The 20,452-nt window shown below is 50.0% G+C and overlaps 8 protein-coding genes across 8 annotated transcripts; 4 read left to right on the forward strand and 4 right to left on the reverse strand.

Moving 5' to 3' along the window:
• Window positions 1–323: 323 nt before the first annotated feature.
• Window positions 324–1,381, reverse strand: N7515_008387 (rRNA-binding ribosome biosynthesis protein RPF2; the record flags this gene model as incomplete). Its single annotated transcript, XM_056669131.1, has 3 exons — window positions 324–998; window positions 1,027–1,312; window positions 1,368–1,381. The coding sequence occupies 3 exons, from the start codon at window positions 1,379–1,381 to the stop codon at window positions 324–326; spliced, it is 975 nt and encodes a 324-aa protein (XP_056518961.1).
• Window positions 1,382–2,358: 977 nt separating this feature from the next.
• N7515_008388 (valine--tRNA ligase) lies at window positions 2,359–5,742 on the reverse strand (the record flags this gene model as incomplete). Its single annotated transcript, XM_056669132.1, has 4 exons — window positions 2,359–3,365; window positions 3,417–5,432; window positions 5,515–5,661; window positions 5,712–5,742. The coding sequence occupies 4 exons, from the start codon at window positions 5,740–5,742 to the stop codon at window positions 2,359–2,361; spliced, it is 3,201 nt and encodes a 1,066-aa protein (XP_056518962.1).
• Window positions 5,743–6,900: 1,158 nt separating this feature from the next.
• N7515_008389 (casein kinase II subunit alpha/alpha') lies at window positions 6,901–8,127 on the reverse strand (the record flags this gene model as incomplete). Its single annotated transcript, XM_056669133.1, has 4 exons — window positions 6,901–6,999; window positions 7,055–7,474; window positions 7,530–7,903; window positions 8,013–8,127. The coding sequence occupies 4 exons, from the start codon at window positions 8,125–8,127 to the stop codon at window positions 6,901–6,903; spliced, it is 1,008 nt and encodes a 335-aa protein (XP_056518963.1).
• A 419-nt stretch (window positions 8,128–8,546) lies between these two features.
• On the forward strand, window positions 8,547–9,543 carry N7515_008390 (ribonuclease P subunit p30 family protein; the record flags this gene model as incomplete). The annotated part of the gene is made up of 2 exons (XM_056669134.1): window positions 8,547–8,622; window positions 8,696–9,543. The coding sequence occupies 2 exons, from the start codon at window positions 8,547–8,549 to the stop codon at window positions 9,541–9,543; spliced, it is 924 nt and encodes a 307-aa protein (XP_056518964.1).
• An 854-nt stretch (window positions 9,544–10,397) lies between these two features.
• N7515_008391 (uncharacterized protein) lies at window positions 10,398–10,955 on the forward strand (the record flags this gene model as incomplete). Its single annotated transcript, XM_056669135.1, has 1 exon — window positions 10,398–10,955. One exon carries the CDS (start codon window positions 10,398–10,400, stop codon window positions 10,953–10,955), a length of 558 nt encoding a protein of 185 aa, XP_056518965.1.
• Window positions 10,956–12,343: 1,388 nt separating this feature from the next.
• N7515_008392 (uncharacterized protein) lies at window positions 12,344–13,109 on the forward strand (the record flags this gene model as incomplete). The annotated part of the gene is made up of 2 exons (XM_056669136.1): window positions 12,344–13,023; window positions 13,091–13,109. The coding sequence occupies 2 exons, from the start codon at window positions 12,344–12,346 to the stop codon at window positions 13,107–13,109; spliced, it is 699 nt and encodes a 232-aa protein (XP_056518966.1).
• A 2,981-nt stretch (window positions 13,110–16,090) lies between these two features.
• On the forward strand, window positions 16,091–16,882 carry N7515_008393 (ureidoglycolate hydrolase; the record flags this gene model as incomplete). Its single annotated transcript, XM_056669137.1, has 1 exon — window positions 16,091–16,882. The coding sequence occupies one exon, from the start codon at window positions 16,091–16,093 to the stop codon at window positions 16,880–16,882; it is 792 nt and encodes a 263-aa protein (XP_056518967.1).
• Window positions 16,883–17,109: 227 nt separating this feature from the next.
• On the reverse strand, window positions 17,110–20,325 carry N7515_008394 (mismatch repair ATPase MSH1; the record flags this gene model as incomplete). The annotated part of the gene is made up of 4 exons (XM_056669138.1): window positions 17,110–18,839; window positions 18,898–19,819; window positions 19,872–20,065; window positions 20,088–20,325. 4 exons carry the CDS (start codon window positions 20,323–20,325, stop codon window positions 17,110–17,112), a joined length of 3,084 nt encoding a protein of 1,027 aa, XP_056518968.1.
• Between the last annotated feature and the right edge of the window lie 127 nt (window positions 20,326–20,452).

A 20,452-nucleotide genomic window follows, 5' to 3' on the forward strand; every position in this document is an offset into this window, starting at 1 on the left:
ATACGGAAGCGCCCAGGCATAGATGGAGACATGCCCTGGTTGATTTGATGGAGTTTTGGTAGGGAAATAGTTATGCATTCATTTAACAAGTCGGGTTCGGTAAACGGTTGGCTTATCGAATACGATGAGACATGGTTTTGTTAACGGAACTACCTGAATGTACGGTATACAGTAATGGATGGAGGAACTATCTCTATTAGATGTAGAGTGTTCTAAAATAACTTTTCATATGCCGGTAAGACTGTTCATACAGGCGCAGAAATCGAAATCCCGTCCGGCCCAAACTCCTTAGCAAAAAGAAATAAATGCACATCAATCAGATCTTAGTTTTTCCGTGCCTTCTTGTGGCTCTCCTCCTCGTCAGAAGAAACCTCATCCACCTCCATCATCTCCGCGGAGGGCTCCTCGTCGTCAGACTCCATGCCCGCCCGACGCTTGAGACCCTTCATCTTACGGGTCTGCAGCTCAGACAGATCCTGCTTGCCGAGGTGAACGCGACCAATCTTGTCACCCATAGTATCGGTAATGACGTTCTTCTTGGTTCGGGCCTCCTCATTGGGACGCTTGCCCTGTTTCATGGACTCCTTCTGCACCTCAGGAGCAGCCTGGCGTGTGCGGCCAATCTTGAAGTCGAACTTGGGGCCAACCTCCTGCAACTCCACGCGCGGCAGCTTGTGACCACTGCGCTTGGTGACAACTCGGTACCAGCGCAAGTGAACGATCGGTGACAGGCCTTCCTGGGGCTCCTCTGCACCAACCATCATAACGTACTGCAGGCCCTCAACGTCGACCTGGTGGGTCTCTTCGCCCTTAAACATATCAAGCAGAGTGCTCTTGAGAATGATATGCGCGGTCGATGTAGGGTCGTCCCATGAGCTGCCTGAGAACAGCATCATAGGTCGCAGGCCGAGACCGACATCCATAACGAGTTCGTTGAAAGGTGGGATGGTCTCGCCGTCCCGGGGGAAGTAGTAGCAGCTCAATGAGGTCGAGTAGCTCTGAGTTGAAAATGCGGGCCAGTGTGACGCAGTTGGGGCGCTTCTTGTTGTGGCTTCCGAATGCTACGAGACCACACTCGTTCTTGTTTGCCAAAAATTCCAGACTCTCCGAGTTCTCGTATGGGTGCAAATTCTCGTTTTTCTTGTGGAAGAGAACGTTGTAAGGCTTCGTCAGAGCGTGGAAGGTCTTCAGCACGGTGTCCAGCGTTTGAGGGCATTTTGCGCCGTGGAAAATCAGGGTCTTCTTGGGGGGTTCAATGAGTTGCGGCTCCCGCGCTTTGAGGATACGCGCAGTGCGCGGGTTCTTGGCTTTTCTGTAGGTAGAGGATTAGACAAGTAGGATAATCTCAATGAACAGCTATTACTTACACTTCTCTCAACATTTTGTAGTGAATGATCGGCAGAATGACTCTGGGCAAAAATATCGAACAGGCGGAAAAGTTTTGGATTGCTGATGGCTTGGCATCGTTATCGATAAGCCAGGTACTCGATGGTCACGTGCCATGTATCTCCAGAATCGTCTGATTGGCAGCTTCAGAACTATATCCACAAAGATTGGGCGTAAAGTCATTGTACATGCATATCTCCGAACGAAGGCTCAATGAGTCAATAGAGGCACTCCAATCTACCTCCTCGATACGGGCCCATCTATAACTTTTCCGGACAGGAGATATACCATGGTCTATAGTTCCATAGGGTCAAAGACGCCAGTGAGCCGACCAGATCACCTCGGGTACGAGTCTTCACCGCCTATTGGAATGTAGTTGATTTCTGCCCAGGAGTTTTCGGGTTAGATTTCGCTGTCGCCATGGATCACATGGTTTGGGTTGAACCTAACAAGTTATGCATCCTCGGTGTAGTAATAGGCCTATGATGTTATATCTTGCGGTTTCTTCCATCAAACAGTTTCCTGGTCTAGCGGTTATGATTTTCCGTTAACAAATGCGATTCGCATGTGTTCCGGAAAGGTTCTGGGTTCGATTCCCAGGGAAACTATTTTTTGCTCTTTTGAACCCCTCGCACCATAGGGTAGACACTTCATTTTTGGCGTCGTTGGCAATTTGGATAGGAACCTACCTATTGATTCTATCCCAGCCCTTACCCCTGTAGGTACCCGCCCGTATATCTGATACATTTTTTCCGCGATATGTTTCAAAATGTCGGGAATCTACTAGCCCGATTATATATTTCCAAAACAAGGACATAGCGAAATCGAACCTCTCGTCTCCGGGCGAAAAACGTGTAGGTACTTTTATCCATATATCCAGCTAATAGGTAGGGAGGTATCATTCGGAGACCAGGTATGAAAAAGAAAGGGAATCAATTGATATTTTGTTATAATCTATCCGAAAAGTATGCTTTACTCCAAGCGCAGCTTCTCAAACTCCTTAATCTGCTCCTCAAGACGGGCAGCCTCGCCCTCAGCATCACGCAGACGCTTCTCTTCCTGCTCGCGGACCTCGGCCTTGACCTTCTCCTTCCAGCCAGGGCCGTTGATAATACCCTGGGACTTGCGAACGGTCTCACGAGCCTTCTCGAGACTGGCCTTGGCCTTCTCCTCCTGCTCCAGGGCGACTTCCTTGGAGACGCGGAGGTAGACGGCGGCATCAGAACCGACAGCAGCCACAACACAGCCAGAAGGAGGGGTCTTGTTCTCCGGGCCAAGGTGGGACAGCTCGCCGAGGGTCTTACCACCCAGAGACTTGATGGTGGTCATCTCCTCGGAGATGGTGTTCTCGCTGGTGGCGTTGTAGGTCTGGATGATGATATCGCCCTGGGTCTTGACGTCGTACTGAGCCAGGATTGAGCGGATGGCCTTGGAGGTGTTGAGAATGAGCTCGTAGGCCTTGGAGGCGGCGGGGTCGTCGAACTCCGCGACGAACTCGGGGTACTTGGCCTTCATGATCGAGATGGTCTGATCGCCCGCGCGGCGGGGCAGACGCTGCCACAGGTGCTCCGTGACGAACGGCATGATGGGGTGAATCAGGGTCAGAGCACCCTCAAGGGCTGTGTAGAGAGTCTGCTTGGCGGACTCCTTGGTTTCGGCGGAGGCCTCATCGGCAAGAAGGTACTTGGAGTTCTCAAGGAACACATCGCACAGCTGGGAGTACCAGTACTGGTAGGAGATGTGGGCGGAGTTGGAGAATTCACGCTGCTCAAGAGCCTCGTTCATCTCCTTAGCGGCGACGTTGAACTTGTGCAAAATCCAACGCTCGGAGAGGGATTCATTGCCAGTCTTCTTGACACCAGCCTGGGGCTTGAAGTCGTCGCCCAGCTTGCCGAGGACGAACTTGGTGGCCTGGTAGATCTTGTTGCAGAACTTACGGTAGCCGTAAATGACCTGAATATCGAAAGCAATATCACCTCCTGCATCATCGTTAGCGGGTCAAGTTCAAGGAAACATGGAATTAAACATACCGCCAGTAGTGTAAGAGACGAGGGCGAAACGGAGAGCATCGGCACCGCACTCGGGAATACCCTTGGGGAAAGCCTTCTTCTGGTATCTGGTGGCAGCAGCGATCTCCTTCTCGGCGATGTTACCCAACTGCAGCTTGTCGTGAAGAGCCTGCAGCTGAATACCCTCCATAACATCCAGAGGATCAATGACGTTACCCAAAGACTTGGACATCTTACGGCCATCAGAATCTCTGATCAGGGAGTGGCAGTAGACCTCGCGGAAGGGAATCTGGCCAGTCATCTTGATACCCAGCATGATCATACGGGCAACCCAGAAGAACAGGATATCCCAACCAGTCTCCAGAACTGATGTGGGGTACAGGTTCTCGAAGTCGTGGGTCTTGCGGGGCCAACCCAGAGTAGAGAAAGGCCACAAGCCAGAAGAGAACCAAGTGTCGAGAACATCGGGATCCCGAACCAGAGTGAACTTCTTGCCAGGGAACTTCGCCTCGGCCGTCTTTTGAGCATCTTCCTCGGTACGACCGGTGACCCAGAGGTTGCCATCACTGTCATCTCCATCCTCGCCCTCGATCTTGACGAAGTAGGCAGGAGCCTGGTGTCCCCACCAGAGCTGACGAGACAGACACCAATCGTTCAGGTTACGCATCCAGCGGAAGTAGTTCTTCTCCGCGGACTCGGGGCGAATAATGATATCACCCTTCTCAACGGCCTCGATGGCGGGTCCAGCCAAGCTCTCCATCTTCATCCACCACTGCGGCTTGAGGATGGGCTCAATCACATCGTTGGACTTGGAGCAGCGGGGCACCTTCATAGGGTTATGCTCCCACTTCACGTACAGACCCTTCTCCTTGAGCAGCTCGATAACCTTGTAGCGGGCATCAAAGCGCTTCATACCAGCGAAGGGACCACCGTGCTTGTTGAAGGTACCATCGTCATTCAAGACAGAGATGAACTCCAGGTTGTGGGCCTTACCGCGGTTGAAATCATTGAAGTCGTGGGCAGGAGTGATCTTGACAGCACCAGTACCGAATTCAGGCTCAACCTCTGGGTCAGCGACAATAGGAAGCAGACGGTCCAAGAACGGATGGCGAGCGTTCTTGCCAATCAGGTGCTGGTAGCGCTTGTCGTCGGGGTGGACGGCGATACCCGTGTCACCAATCATGGTCTCGGGACGAGTGGTGGCAATCTCGATACGCTCAGTGGTACCGTCGATCTCGTAGCAGAAGTGAGTCAGAACACCGAATTCGACTTTCTTGTCATAGCCCGGCACATCGAGAAGCGTGCGGCCCTCGATCTCCTTGTTCTCGACTTCGAGGTTGGACAAAGAGGTGTTCAAAGCCACACACCAGTTGACCAGGCGATTGGCACGGTAGATAATACCCTCCTCATGAAGACGGCAGAATGTTTCAGTCACAGCAGCTGACAGGTTGGGGTCCATGGTGAACGCCTCGCGGCTCCAGTCGAACGAACCACCAACTCTGCGCAGGGCGTTCTTGATGTTCTTGTGGTACTCATCTTTCCAGTCCCAGATCAAGTTGACCATGGCCTCGCGCCCAATGTCGTGACGGGTCTTCTGCTCCTTCTTCCACAGCATCTTCTCGACAACGCTCTGGGTAGAGATACCAGCGTGATCCATTCCAGGAAGCCACAGGGTAGTCTTGCCCTTCATTCTCTGCCATCGAATCATAGTGTCCTGAAGAGCGTTGGTAAGGGCGTGGCCCATGTGGAGAGAGCCTGTGACATTGGGAGGAGGAATGGGGATGACGAAAGATCCCTCAGGCTTGACCTTGCCATCAGGTCCAAATTCGGGCTTGAAGAGATCACGCTCCTCCCACCAGTCGAGACGACCGGTCTCAATGGCAACAGGATCGTAGGCATCAGTGGTCTTTTCCTTCTCGACCTTCGCCTTCTTCTCGACCTTGGGAGCTGCGGCCTTGTTAGCAGCAGCCTTGGCCTTAGCCGCCTGCTTCTCTTCGAATTTCTTGTTCTTCTCAGCCTTCTTGCGCTCCTTCTCCACTGTCAAGCATCCAAATAATCAGCAACTACCCAGTATAAATTCCGACGAAAAGCCGAGACATGAAGCATGGTGGCAACGTACACTCTTTCTCGGTCTTCACCTTCGGAGCGGCCTGTCCGCCCTGGTGCTGACCCTGGGGATCCTTTGCGGCGGCATCGGCAACCTGGGCGCGTGTCTGTTCATCGGCCTGAGGGGGTGCGCTGGTTACGGGAGCCGTAGGCACACCCGCTGTTCATAGTGAGCTTCTGCGACGTTTTGGTATGAGTCACTGTACTCACCAGGGTTTTGGGAGGCAGAGTTCTGAGCCATCCTGGATAATGCACGATACTGAGGAGTAAATCTCCAAGGCGCCGATCGCGCCACGAATCGCCGGATAAGTATCTTGGGAGATGGGGAAGATACAAGGAGGGGTGGTTGTGCGAAATGCGGGCAATTAAATTTCCCACGCTGGATGAACGAATGAGAGCGCGGGGCTTGGTGGGAGGTTCGGTGGAGTCGGCGGGCAAGTTCAATGCGCGTTTATGTGCAGTTGACACTCATTGGATATCATTGGGATATCTCCGTTGCTTTGATATTCTTCGCGTGTTCTGCCTCTTGCAATTTGTCTTTTCCTTTTTTCTTTTTCGGCCAGAATGGCGATGCGATAACCCTCACGTGATACGCCGGAGCCAACGGGTGATCTGAGGCTGATCTATATACGCATAAGAGGCAACAGGGTGATATCTGAGATATTTCCGAGTCACTATGGGCGAGACTGTTTATACTTGAGTTCAGTCTGTTCAGATAGAGAGATAAGACCTGGCTCTACCTAGTTTCCATGCATGGATATGGTGTACAAACATACTCGTCACCATAAAATCTATGATTCAATCAGCACTATGATCTTAGTGTAGCCTCAGGTCTGAATTCATCCAGTATTTCATTCATGTAAAAAAGAAACCCGAGGAATGCAATAGGTTGTCCTTGAGAGAAGCCCCCTTAAAACATGACGCATCCAGTAGAAAGGCCAGAACACCAATTCAACTAACAGGCGAGAAATCAACTAGAAAACACACGAGCAGCGCTATACAAATAGGAAAATATGAAAGAGAATAGTAGTTCCCCCATCTAAGACGCTGGTTCATCACGCTCATTGACACGCCAAACGACCTAGGCGACGAGAGGGTCGGAGAGACAGAGCAGATTCAATGTCATGATGTCTCGTCATAAAAGTCGTCTTCATTCAGAGGTTAATCGTTTGCCATAGCCCTCTATCAAAGGGCCAGTGAAAAACAGGAAGGGTGAGTACGAATACTAAGCTCGTTTCATGTTTTCAATCATCGTTGTACCGTTCATATCGGCAGATTTCAAATGTAAAAGGTAGGAATGGTCGTCATGCCCAATGACGTCTTGATGGCAGAAATTAAGCGTCGCAATAGAGAGATCGAAGCCAGGAATGATCATCAAGAGGTTGGTGCGAGAGGAAAGTCAGGGAAGTGTCACATTGTTGTGGCTAAGAGCCGCGGCGTCGGCTCGCACAGGGTCGAAATATGCGTGTGCCATGGCTTCCTGAGCAGTCAAGCGGTCCTATTTCCATTAGGTCAGTATGGTCCAATGTAGAAAACCGTCGGAAACAACTTACAGCATGGTCGTATCGCAGAAGCTTGTCAAGGAAATCGATGGCCTCGTCGCTGATGAAGCGCTGGTTCTCCGCGTTCACGAAAGAGTGCCAGGGCTTCCGGGGGAAGCGAGAGAGAATGTCGTCGTACTGGGGATCCAGCTCGATGTCGTACTTGTCCAAGTACTCGAAGAGCTCCTCGGTACCGAGGACCTTGGCGATCTTGACCAGCTGGTCGGAATTGCTGTTTCCGTGGAAGAAAGGCTCCTTGCGGAAGATCATAGAGGCGAACATGGCACCCAGGGACCACATGTCCAAGGAGTAGTCGTATTCCTGGAAATCGACCAACAGCTCGGGACCTTTGAAGTAGCGTGAAGCAACGCGAACGTTGTATTCTGTGCCCTTGTGGTAGAACTCGGCCAAGCCCCAATCGATCAGACGAAGCTATCGCATGTTAGAAACATGTTATCAACCCAAACCAATTATTAAGCCGACTAACCTTGCGCTTTTCATGATCAATCATGACATTGTGAGGCTTCACATCGCGGTGCATGATACCCTTGCTGTGGCAGAAGTCGAGTGCCTTGAGCAGCTCGAATACATAGAAGCGAACGTCGTAATCGGAAAAGCGGGGGTAGAGTGTGCGGAAATCGGTATTGTTAATGGCCTCGAAAACTAGACTAGGAGTCTTGCTCTGGTTGTCGCGAACAACGTCCAGCAAAGCTACGACATTGGGCCCTCCCGCGAGGTTTTGCAGAATCTTGATCTCACGCTTGATCTTCTTCTTCTTGACAGGCTTGAGAACCTTGATAACGCATTTCTGGTAATTGACGACGTTGATGCCTTCGAAAACCTCGGAGTACTTTCCCCGACCTGAAGTAGACATAGTCAGTTAACTTGCTCATTTTTCATCCAAAGTATACAGCGGACGATGACCGTCTTTCGGCATACCGCAGAACGATAGACCCTGATAATTTCTTACCTATCTTACGAACGATCTCATAATTTTCCAGGACACCCCAAGAGATGTTGACACTGTCATAGTCCCAGTAAGACCGAGGCATATGCTCGTTTACATCGGCATAGACGCGCGCCATCTTGACGATGACAAGCAGTTTCCTAGTACGCCCACAATTGAGAGATGTGCGGCGGGGTCACGAGGGGCGCGGCGTGTGACGGAGGGGCGGGCCGGAGGTTGCTTTGAGGTGGGAGATAGGAAGCAAACAGGCCAGGAGACTCTTCAGCCCAAACGCAGTGCTCACAAGAGGCCTGGAGCAATGAGATGGACGAAGTGAGGTATTATCGTGATATGATCAGTAGAATGAGATCCGTTCCGCCCAAGGTCACGGGATCTGCGAGGTTTGTGGGGATGGAAAAGGCTGGTCCGCTGCCGGAGCTTTACTTAATCCGATGGATTTTCTGATTGCCTTTTTGGGACAGTTCGATGTGACCAAGAGCACTGATAAGTCAAGCAGAGATTCCTCGCAGGCAGGGCTGGCCTTCCTTTTAATCCACCATGTTTTACGACTTGAATGTACCTTACAGCCCTGATGACCCGGAGGTGCCTCACACTCTGAATTTCCTCGCAGAACGTAAGTCATTCATTCCGGTCTCTGGCATGAACCTGTGGTTTGAAGCACATGAGAGGCTAACCTGACTTGATAGTTGGTTACACTACCGTTGCCTTGTCTCAAACGATCAACGGAAAGCTTCCGCCGAATCTTGCTCCACCTCCTCTTCCTACGAACGCGCCAAAATCCCTCCAACTGCTGACCCGATTAAACTTGACCCTGGCCGATCCCGCGCAGAACCAGCGTCTAGCCGCTCTCAGTCAAGCCTACGACCTCATTGCCCTCCGCCCTACAAATGAAAAGTCTCTTCTCAATGCATGCACCAATTTGGAATGCGACGTGATCTCCGTGGATCTCTCGGTGCGACTCCCATACCACTTCAAATTCAAAATGTTGTCTGCGGCAATCTCACGTGGCATTCGAATCGAGATTTGCTATGGACCAGGGATCACAGGGAGTGGACTTGATGCCCGAAGAAATCTCATTGGGAATGCAACGTCCTTGATCCGCGCAACACGCGGTCGAGGCATCATTGTGTCCAGTGAAGCAAGAAGGGCTTTGGGTCTACGAGCCCCATGGGACGTGATCAACCTTGCCTGTGTATGGGGCCTATCACAAGAGCGCGGAAAAGAGTCAATATGTGAAGAATCGCGGAAGGTGACAGCGTTAGCCAAGCTGAGAAGAACCAGTTGGCGAGGAATTGTGGACATTGTCCATGGCGGAGACAAATTCAAATCGGAAGGACCCACGCCGAAGCAGAAAGGGCTCCAAAAAGTCAAAGAGACTACAAAGGAGGTCAACGGGCCTGATAATCTCAAACGAAAGGCTTCTGTCAGTTCTGAGCCTGTTGCCGAGGATCCGGACAAGCCTTTGTCCAAGCGAGAAATCAAGCGGCGAGCTAAAAAAGCTCGATTTGACGCAAAATCAGAGAATACCACTTGAGTCGTATCTGATATTGCGCTCTTAATTCTTAATTTTTGAGAGTGATTTCTTCGTCTGCCACAGACATAAACCAGGAATATTGATATTCTCTGGCCTCTCATCAGCTTCTGCTATGAGACGAGCTCAACCTATCGGAACGCCCCGGTGGTGGTACGATCGCTGTTTATTCGAGCGTCTGTTGTGACTCCAATCACCATCCAATACGCCGCGGTGATGCACGCACCGCCAAAGGGCGCCATGACCTTGGTATCCTCAGATATGCTGGCCTTTCTCGAAGAGTAACACCGAGCCAACATATCAAGTATGGTTCTGTTGCCTTCGAATTCGAAAATGTTATCATTATCAGCATGTCCTGTGTCAGCAGCCGTTGCTGGGGTTTGTTAATAACCAAACAACAATCCCCGAAGAGAGCATATGGCTTTTAGTTCTTTCTGAATTGTGGTCAATACTTGTTGTGGTTCTTTCTAGTCATTCTGCTTGTAAACAGATTTACTTCTGGTATCCGATACCTACGTTTATCCTCCTAGCTCAGGTGTCTTGTAGAATCGAATGACGTTGTCTCAAAGGACACAAAAAGAGTCCCTGGGTTGTGTGGTTGAAGTGTGATGTAATCGTGTCTGTTTGTTTGCAGCAATCCTACATATAACTAGACACTTCTGCCTCTTAATCGGCCTTTCATTACTTTCCCTCTTGCATACTTCCCCTTTCAACCATTCTCTACTCAGGACTGGCTATCATCAAAAAGCAGCGATCGTCAGAGAACTCTCAGCGCAATATGCAAAGTGACACCCTTCTCACAGCTTCGGACAAGGACCGCAAGCCCCACACTAGATGATGATGCCGACGCCCCAGTGATGTCGCAGCTGTCGCAGATCGATACACCTACTCCCTATAAGATTGATCCTGATGGGGATATTATTCTTCACACCCCGGATTATCTCTTCATTGATGCGGCGAAAGGCGCCGTGCCAGGAAACTACGCTCGTTTCCTAGTCTCCTCTAGGCACCTCGCACTTGCGTCACCTTATTTCAAAGCAATGCTGCGAGACTGCTGGGCTGAAGGTAGTACACTATTGGAAAGGGGATCTGCGGAAATTCCTGTCAAGGAGTGTAAACCCGATACCCTTCTCATTGTGCTGAACCTTATACATGGACGTCATCGGCGTGTTCCCCAGAAGTTGTCTTTACAACAACTCACCGATATTGCGGTGGCCACTGATTTTTTCCAGTGTCATGAGGCAGTTGAGATAGCTGCTAGCAACTGGAAAGCAGCCCTTCAGCCAAGTGAAATCGAGATGAGTCATCTTACTGAGGATACCATCAAGTGGATCATGATTGCATCGGTCTTCGACTTCCGTGATACTCTCAAAAAAGTAACACAAATTGCCAGCAAAAAGGAACAGGTCCTTTAATGACAAACGGCTTACCAATTCCAAAGACTGTCAAAGGTTGGTTAGAGAGCTAATAAGTCCACTTGAAATAATATGAGAACTGATTATGTGTGTAGACGGTATCGACCAAGCCAGACAAGCCTACATGGATGGATTCCAACAGAAAATTGGATCGCGGGTTTCCGATTTGTTAACCTCTCCTGTTCATTGCAGCGCTTCGTGCGATGCGCATTTACTGGGTCTCTTACTGCGCAAGTTGGCAGCAAACAAGATACCTTTCTCAGTAGAAAAAAAAACTCCTGTTCGCGACATGCGAAAAGGACGAGATCTCCGGCACCGTCTCCTTAGGCGGCCTGAGTCCCACCTTAGTTCACTCTATGGTTTCAGACAGGACATTTGCCGCGGGTGAACAAGCCGGTTACGGACATACCAGTGCCTATGCCTCGTGTAAAAATCTCACGTACCCATTTGGACAGGTGGTGAGAAGCCATGCAGAAAGACTTGCCGAGTTGCTACCGGGTCTGTGATGTTTAAAAGCTCCCATGGAGCATTTGCCCCGAGTTTATTTATATATTTACCTATGCAAACACGCCATTACGCCGTATACCTATTGGTCTCCCTCCCTATCTGAGAAAGCCTGCGATTGGATGCTGAACATTGCTGATACCTTTCGTTTCTCTAAAAGCGCTTCAAGTTGGTAGCTACATATGCAATGCCTACGTCCAACAGTAAATTGCATTCTCTGATTCAATGGGTGGATGCACAATAAATAAGACTTTGAAACTAGAACATTTGATGATTTCACGATCAAAGCTCCTTTTCTTTTCCATCTTTCCTAGTAACTCTTGTAAAACCCTTGGTTCGAGCTAGGCACCATGTCCTGAATCCTACATCCATAGCCATAGCCCTGTCTTACTTGGCTTCTCTTGCTCAACCGCTCACATAACCCTATTCATACGAGGGAAATGATCTAAGTTTCTAGACGGGAAAGGCGCAACCACAGCTACAAGCAAGAGTCAGTTCATACAAAAGGAGTATCAGTATTCCATCGGTAAAGACATTGTCAACACAAGTATGAACACCTATCAGTGGGTTTTCTCAGAGGCCCGTCAAAATTGCACTCACTTACGCAGTAGCGTTGGGGAGTAGGGTAATTTCGCTGTTCCATGGTTTGCCATAGTTTGCACCAACCCTACATGAAGTAGATGATCCTGAGGCTCTTGGATGACCCTTTCATTCTTATCTAGGGCTTTATTATCACATGAGTAGTCACAGATTATGTCAACCTCTCTCGTGCCCCAGATAAGTTATTTATTGCTTCTGCAACTCTCAGCAACACCCCACATCCAGACTCAGTTACCACTCCATCCATAATCATCATCCTTAAACTCAGGACCCAAAGAGAAGCGATGGATTCCAAAACCCCTTTACAGGGGCTAAAGAGAAAAGCTCCTCTAGCTCCAGACGAGGGCTACAGGCGCACAGCGGCTGGTTTCATCGCCAAATCCGAGACATGTACCCCCGTTGCTACTAACGGAGACATCATTGTCTACACCCCAGATACTCCCTTGATTAACTCGAAAAAGAGTGCCGAGCAGGGGAACCACGCTCGTTTCCTAGTCTCCTCTAGGCACCTCGCACTTGCGTCACCTTATTTCAAAGCAATGCTGCGAGACTGCTGGGCTGAAGGGAGTGCACTATCTGAAAAGGGATATACGGAAATTCCCGTGAAAGAGTGCAAACCCGATATCCTTCTCATTGTGCTGAACATTATACATGGACGTTCTCAACAAGTTCCCAAGAAGTTGTCTTTACAACAACTCACCAATATCGCCGTGATTACCGACTTTTTCCAATGCAACGAGGCAATTGTGATGGCTGCTAAGACGTGGAAAGCAGCCATCGAGAAACGTAGTCCACTGTTTCCATCGTCCGTCTCCCCCGCGATCAAAATCAAATCATGGATTCTAATATCTTCGGTCTTCGGTTTCCATGATACACACAAATTAGTGACAAAGATTGCCATGCAGGAAGGAACAGGTCCCCTTATGACCGATGCTTTGCCGATTCCAAAACATACCAAAGGCGTGTTAGCAACTTCAGGAAATTGTTTGCGTTCAAGGTAGTAATTCTGATAGCTGACTATATGGCTACAGACCGGATCGACGAAGCTAGACAAAAATACATGGATAAATTCCAGTCGCTTATTGCAATACACATTTCCAGGCTATTGGATGGGATTCCTGTTTGCAAGGTCGCGGGATGTGATGCGCAATGCCTTCGATATGTACTGCGTACATTCAGACTCAAAAAGCTAGCCATTACGCTCTCGGTATCCGCACAGTGCTGGGCTCAGGCCACTGTCACCTTAGATGGCGCCAGTCCCAAGTCTGTTAGCTCCATTGCTACGTCCTTGCGCCCTCGCAATAGCTGTGTGGCCGAACGATGTCCAAATACCAAGAACCCATTGGGTAAAGATGCGAGAGAGCTGGGAGAAAAGCTGAATCATTCGCTAGAGGGCTTGTGATGTTCACACCAGCCGGAATCAGTCTGACACGAGTTTCCATCGTGCATTGCTCTGCAAATTCGTACCAACAAGGAACGTTATGTCTTACTTTCCCTCCCACCAGACGAAGTAATACAGTGTTGGAGGAAGTAGGTCTGGAACTGGATATGGTTATTGCAAATCTGTTTCGTTTCTCTAAAAGCCCTTCAAGCAGGCTAATATCGATGCCCAACAGTAACATACTTTTTCTGACGCATTCACGCACAATAAACGAGATATACTCCGCCAGGAAATCTCAACGATCAATTCGATCGTATAGATAAAGCCATTCCGGTTGCTCCTCGTTCCTCGTCAATGTGAACTCCAACGGACACTGAAACCATGTGGACCAACCACGGGCTTTTGACATGAACTTTCTCTCTCTCTCTCTCAGCCCTATTCGAACGAGTGGCAATGTATCTAACGCCCCTTGGCAGTCCATGGCATCCCTGCTGTATTTGGCTGAATTATATTGCCAAAATCCATTAAGCTTAACCACGTTCATCCTCCCCTTGACACGGCTGCATCAACGATGCACTTCGATGTTACATCTACCTGCACATTTGCACCATCCACCTCAATATAGGCAACGTGAATGGCTCGTATATTGGACTTATCAACATGGAGGCGAAATGTCCGAGATAAGAAAAGAGGGGAAGCGAAAGCGCCATCAATGTACCGAGTACACGCAGTTACATTCCCGAGCATATCAAGTCCTTCGGCTAAAATAGCAATTCTTCCATTGACCTCCATTCTCAGGTGCGTCGGATCTCGAGAAACGTTATCCTCTGCCAGTCTCTGGCACGTCATGCACGACAGTGACTGCAGACCCCGGTTCCAATCCCTCTCTCAATGCTCTTACTATCACAGTTCCAAAGCAAAAAATCAAAGAAAGAGCATCATAAAATCGTAAATTCATAATGAGAGTCCTTGGCCCATGCAATGATGTCTATGACATCGTGATCATCAAATGTCCAAGGTAGCGGGGAACTTGCTTGGATTGAGATCCTTTGGTACCCAGCCACCGATGCCTTGTGTATCAAATTGGAAGTTCTTAGAGAACTCACTGAGTGGTCCAGCTCGGATTAGCTAGTGCTTTAGAACTTAAACAGGAAGAGCCCACAGGTCACTGAATCACCTTTGTTGCGGGTCTGAAGGAGTATTGTTAGAGCTCCCAGCAGCAGGGGTGTTTGTAACTGCAGAACTCGAAGAGCCCGCAGTGGCGGTAGTGGATTGTTGTGGCGAGGATTGACTTGTAGAGTTGTTCATCTTTGGCTTGATATCGATGATGTTCTTGCTGTGGAGTATTCCTCAAGACAAGCCCTGGAAAGGGTCGACAGTGTAGGTTTCAAGATAGATATAAGTGCAAGTTGCCGTCTCTTTCAGTAGTTTCAAATAGCCATAGATGTTACAAATCATGGCCATGAAGGGAAGGCGGATATCGTCGTCGATTTATATCCTGGCTTCCTTCATGTACAATTGGGACGGTGTGAATGATTGAAGGCCAACAAGTCGCAGCCATGAAACGCCGGTGTGGACTTCATCCAAGTCTATACTACATTCTCTTTGAATTTAACAAAGACTCGGAGGAATGGATGCAACAGACCAATAGTATGACCGGCGACATGCACACATGCTATGCAAGCAGGATCGAGCGAGTGACTCATTGGCTGGCTTTAGGCATGTGCGGGTAACGACAGCCAGAGACAATATCTCGTTGACCTTAGAGACTCATAGGAAAAGCAAACATGACCAGATTGCCAAGGTTATTGCGATCAGCGGCGGTTGCCTTGTGGCTAGCGTGCGAACCACTTCCAAGATCTCGTTGTCTTTCCAGATTGTTGTCGACTGTCAGATCTACCTGTGCTGAGGGGCCGAGTACTGCAGAGTACATGCTTGTGCCCTCCATCAGTGTTCCTTATACCGACCTACACAGGAGCATTAGCCAATTCAAGGTAATTATTTTGGTACCAAGCATCAACTGGCGAGGTCAAGTACCAACTGGCGAAAGCAATGGCCACTCGGCAACTTCTGTGCACTCGCACCTTTGTTGCATTAATCCCTGCAATATTCATCGTTGGGTATCGATGGATTGACCCCAACTGCTCAGTACTGCTGTACAAGCCTAAAGTCTCCAACCTCAGCAGGGTCTTCACGAAGCACATTGGCTTCGAGCCCTGGTCTGCGCAGTGACCATTTTCATCTTATCAACTGGCGAATTCATTGCGCTTCGACGCAGAGCTATGCCACTCCTCGACAAGCTGTGAACAACGACGGAGTCAGGAACCCTGGAACTAATAGTAGCTGCACAAAAATATGTCCCGATGATACTTCCAGAGAAAGGGAGTTGAATGTTCGACTTGCTACTGGTGTATACTTCGTACTAAGTACCTCGGCCCCGGCCTATCTTATCGGGCAAGTGTCACCGGAGGCGGCCGACATCCATCTCCGCTAAGACTCCGCATTAGCTTCATAAGTCGCATCCAATTCCAATTCTTTTCCTTTTTCTCACCACTAAAGAGCTGTTCATCTGCAGGCTAGACGGTGGCGGAGATTTCCAGCAATTGACCAGCGCACACCCACATATATCCTGATACCTCAACCCCCCACCATGGCGCCGATCCTCACCACGAATCCGACAGTAACGCTCACCCCGAAGCCCCTTACACCGGAGAACTTCGCACAATTTGGAACAGCAGTGGTCTCCCCGCTACCACGTCGACTAAATATCGCCCCTCAAATATCATCCCTACCGCCACATGAGCCGACCCCGGTCCTGGCGAACCAGAACTCCGCCTTGAAGTACAGTCCCATCTCCCCGCTGCTCGACCGCTACAATGCCTGTCCAAGCGGACAGCCCTCCGAGGCACGCATGACCATGTTCTGTTGCTTCCCGCGCAAGTTGCGCTCGATCAGTCAAGGCCGACAGCAGCCAGAAAAGGAGGTCTTTGACGTGCGAATCCTTGAGCGCCACCCTTTTACAAATCAGACTTTCATTCCTGTGGATCTCTCTGCTCATTCCAAGGTCGGGGATGGCGAGGATGAGCCTTTGTTCTTGGTTGTTGTTGCGCCGACCTTGAAGGGCCAGACTGCCACGGCGAAGAATGATGCAGGGGAGACGATTACCATTCGTGACCCGCCGGATTTGAATAATGTTCACGCGTTTGTTGCACGTGGCGGCCAGGCTGTCACGTATGGGGTGGGAACGTGGCATGCGCCTATGGTGGTTCTGGGCAATCGACGGGTCGATTTTGTCGTCGTGCAGTTCGTCAATGGGGTTGGGGATGAAGATTGCCAGGAGGCTGCGTTTGGGGAGGGTGTTGTCATTGATCTTGGCCGAAAGGGTCAGCTTGGTCGGGTGGAGGAGGAGCCAAAACCAAGGTTGTGGTCGGCTAAGCTCTGAGATGATGTACAATGTCTACGACATACATTGTAAGCGTTGTGGGCTTACTTGGAACCGAGGACCCGGTGGTTGGCACTGGAAGTAGAGGCGAGGGAGACATTTCCCCACATTTTTGCATATATTGGTGGTATCTCTAACATGTAAAAAGCCGAAATATTGTACATAAATATCATACACTGTACCGTTGGGTACGTACCAACCCCAGTTTGCCTTAAGGGTCCCTGAGGCTAGGATTGATCTTCATCAGTGACTCGAGACGGTGGCATCTCGTCTCTAAGCTTCTGGCGCACCCGTGTCGCCAGTTCGAGGGTTTTCCCAGGCAACCCAGCCAGCTGGGCAACCTTAAGAGCATGAGACTCACGGTTGACGCCTTTCCGCAGTCGATGAACAAACGAGAACGCGCCTGAAGGAAGGTCCTTAACATCCGTGCAGTATCTTGCCAGCTTCTCAAAGTCCTCTGTCATATCCGCAAGGGCATGGAAATGAGTAGCAAAAAGCACTCGAGACTGGTTATGATAATGTAAGTGATGCAGACACGCGAAGCTAACAGCCGTACCATCCTCCGGGGTTGTGCCTCGGCCGACTTCATCCATAATCACGAATGACTTGGGCGTCGCTTGCTTGAGAATCGCAGCTGTTTCCAACATCTCTACCATGAAAGTCGACTGGTCGCGGAAGAGGTCATCAGCTGCACCGATTCGGCTGAAGATTTGGTCGACGATGCCGATCTCAGCATAAGCTGCCGGTACAAATGATCCCACCTGCGCGAGAATGGTAATCAAAGCATTCTGTCGCAGGAAAGTGCTTTTGCCTGCCATGTTGGGGCCAGTAATGAGCCAAATGCGCTCGGTATCACCCAAGAAGCAATCGTTGCTCACAAACGATCGTCCCTGTTCCTCTAGGCCCAATTTGACGGTGGCATGTCTGCCACCGACAATCTTGTGGCAGGTGCCGTCATTGAGAATCGGTCGCACCATCTGCTGTTCCTGGGCTAGAAGTGCAAACGAACACGCCACATCCAACTCATCCATGACTGCTGCGTTTCGACGGATCTTGACGAGGTTCAAGATAACCTCACGTCGCAGACGTTCAAAGATTGTTTGCTCCTCTTGGCGGATCCTGATTTTCACCTGGTCCATTTTGGAACCTAGCTCTGTCCAGGCTGGCAGGTAAAACGACCGAGTCGATTTGGTCGATGAAACGTTCCGAGTGACCCCCAAGTCTTCTAGAGATTTCTGGGATATCTTGGCCCCTTTGACGTGGCAGATGTGGCCCAAACCTGGTGTCCATTTGAGGCTTAGGGCTGACGATCCGACCGCATCACGGAGCCGTTGAATCAGTGAAGCCTTTTCATCACCAAACCTTTCCAGTTCCGCGTGGAGTGCATTTAACGTCTCACTCGCGTCACGCCTCATGATCCAGGTATCGAGGGGACCGGACTCGGTATCAATCGACACAGTCCGCTCGCCCTTCTTCGCTCTGACCTTCTTTGGTAGAGCTTCAAAGTCACTAGATGTGCCTTCATCTATAGCAACCTTCTGTGCCAGACTGGCTGCCTCGGCGGCGGCACTATCCTCGATGCGTTGCTTCTGTAACAAGCCCTCTTCATCGATGGCCGCAAGAATTTGATCTGCTAACGCAATGGGACCGTCAAGGGAAAGGCGCGAGATCATGGCGGCGAGGCTGCGGCTCAGATCAGGAGTGCTAGCGGAAACCGGAAGCCTATTATGATCTAGGAGAACTTGTCTGACATCCTTAGAGGCCTCGATGGCACGTGAAAGACAAACCAGGTCATCCGGGTCACCTTTTCCAAAAGCAAATTTCTGAACCAGACGCTGAGAATCGTAGCTGCGCTTCAAAAGCTGAATGACGCTATCACGGAGCTCCACATGTTCTATGAAGACCGAGACAAGGTCCAAGCGCTCATTGATGACCTGTAAAGACGTAGACGGTGAGGCTGCGTGTTATGAGTTAGCAATTATAGACAGAGAGATTCAAATATTGGTTGGTCATACTCAATCGGTCTCGCAAAAGCCGTGCACCACTTTTCGTAGACGTCCTTCTTACGGCGTGAAGAAGACTTCCTTTCCCAAAACCGTCTCTCGCTGTCTCCAGAATCTCAAGACCACTCAGGCTGTTACGATCAATGCTCATTGATTCATTCAGGTGTTTTCGAATAGGAGGCTGGAGCTTCAGATTCGATCCTTGGAGCTGCACGCGAATGTACTCAAGCAGACTGTACCCGGCTGCTACTTCCTCAGGTGTAAATGACCCGCGAGCATCTTCAGGCACCGGGGACTCGAGCATTGAGTTCCATTCAGAAACTGGTTTAATATCTCTAGGAAACTGGAAGAAAGTGACAAGACGATGATCATGTCCAACCAGCATTTGTAACTCGTGTCCAATAGAATCTTGCACATTCTGATCTACTAGAATCTCGCGAGCTCCGATGCGCGCGATTGCCGATGGGAGCATCTGGGTCGTAGTGAGCTGGGTGAAGAAATCACCAGTTGAGAGGTCAAGCCACGACAATCCTACTTGCTGAGGCACAGATGACAACAGATGCTGATGCGTATCATTGTCAACATTCTGCTTTGATTGCAGTTGTAAGGCCGTGATATCCAAATATATGGCCAACAAGTAATTGTGCTCAGAAGGGTCAATGAATTTCTCGTCAATCAGAGTGCCGGGCGTGACGATCCTGGCAACCTTCCGATCAAAGAGAAGGCCCCCAGAGCGAGCTTTGTCTTCGGAACTGATAGCAAGTTCTTCGCTGATAGCCACATACTTGTTCAGATCTTGGACGAGGATCTTCAGAAACCGATCGAGCTGGAAGAAGGGGAAGCCAGCCATTGGAACTGGCCCACCGTTGGTCTTTTTGGATGCAAGCTTGAGGCTGAGCAATGGGGCTAGCTCTTCTGCTTGCTCAAAATAAAGCTAAACGATACAATTTCAGCTTGGGTTCCTGGAATATTGCTCCTTATCGTACCTCGTAAAAGCCGCCGACTCGCGTCAAGATCACACAGTTCTTGAACGTTTGCATATTATTTCGGTGTCCCTGCACCACTGTCGGGTAGCGGGGTGCCTCATCCTTCCGATCATCGTATGGCTCGAGTTTTAAAACTCCTTGAGGGAGGTCTTTCAACTTCACTGTCGCTTTCGACTTGGCGCCTCGTAGGTATACTTTCGGGATGGCGGTGGACACGCGTGGGTGTATGGAGGATCGACGCGCATGATGGCATATGAACCGGTGTATGGAGGAAAGATAGAATGAACGTATCGAGGCAGTTGTGGGCCTCTTGTAAACTGGCATTAAATGGGAAATGGGCCCAGGGCGCATTGTTGCGACGCGCTCCCAATGTCTGGAGTGGCAGAACCATCCAAGCTCCCCTCCCTTCCGCCTTTGCCACCGAAATCTTCCCGAGCAGCTCCTTGACCTCCATCCATCTACAACCTTGGCTAATATCTCTTCCTTACAAGTGACGCTACTTGCGGTAGGAGTATGAGCTGGGTTTGTGAGACCAACTGAATTTCACCAATTGCCGACTTCTCGTGTTTCGGCGCGGCCAG

This window comes from Penicillium bovifimosum (assembly GCF_028826915.1).
Source record: "Penicillium bovifimosum strain IBT 22155 chromosome Unknown utg000006l_segment0_segment0, whole genome shotgun sequence".
NCBI lineage: Eukaryota > Fungi > Ascomycota > Eurotiomycetes > Eurotiales > Aspergillaceae > Penicillium > Penicillium bovifimosum.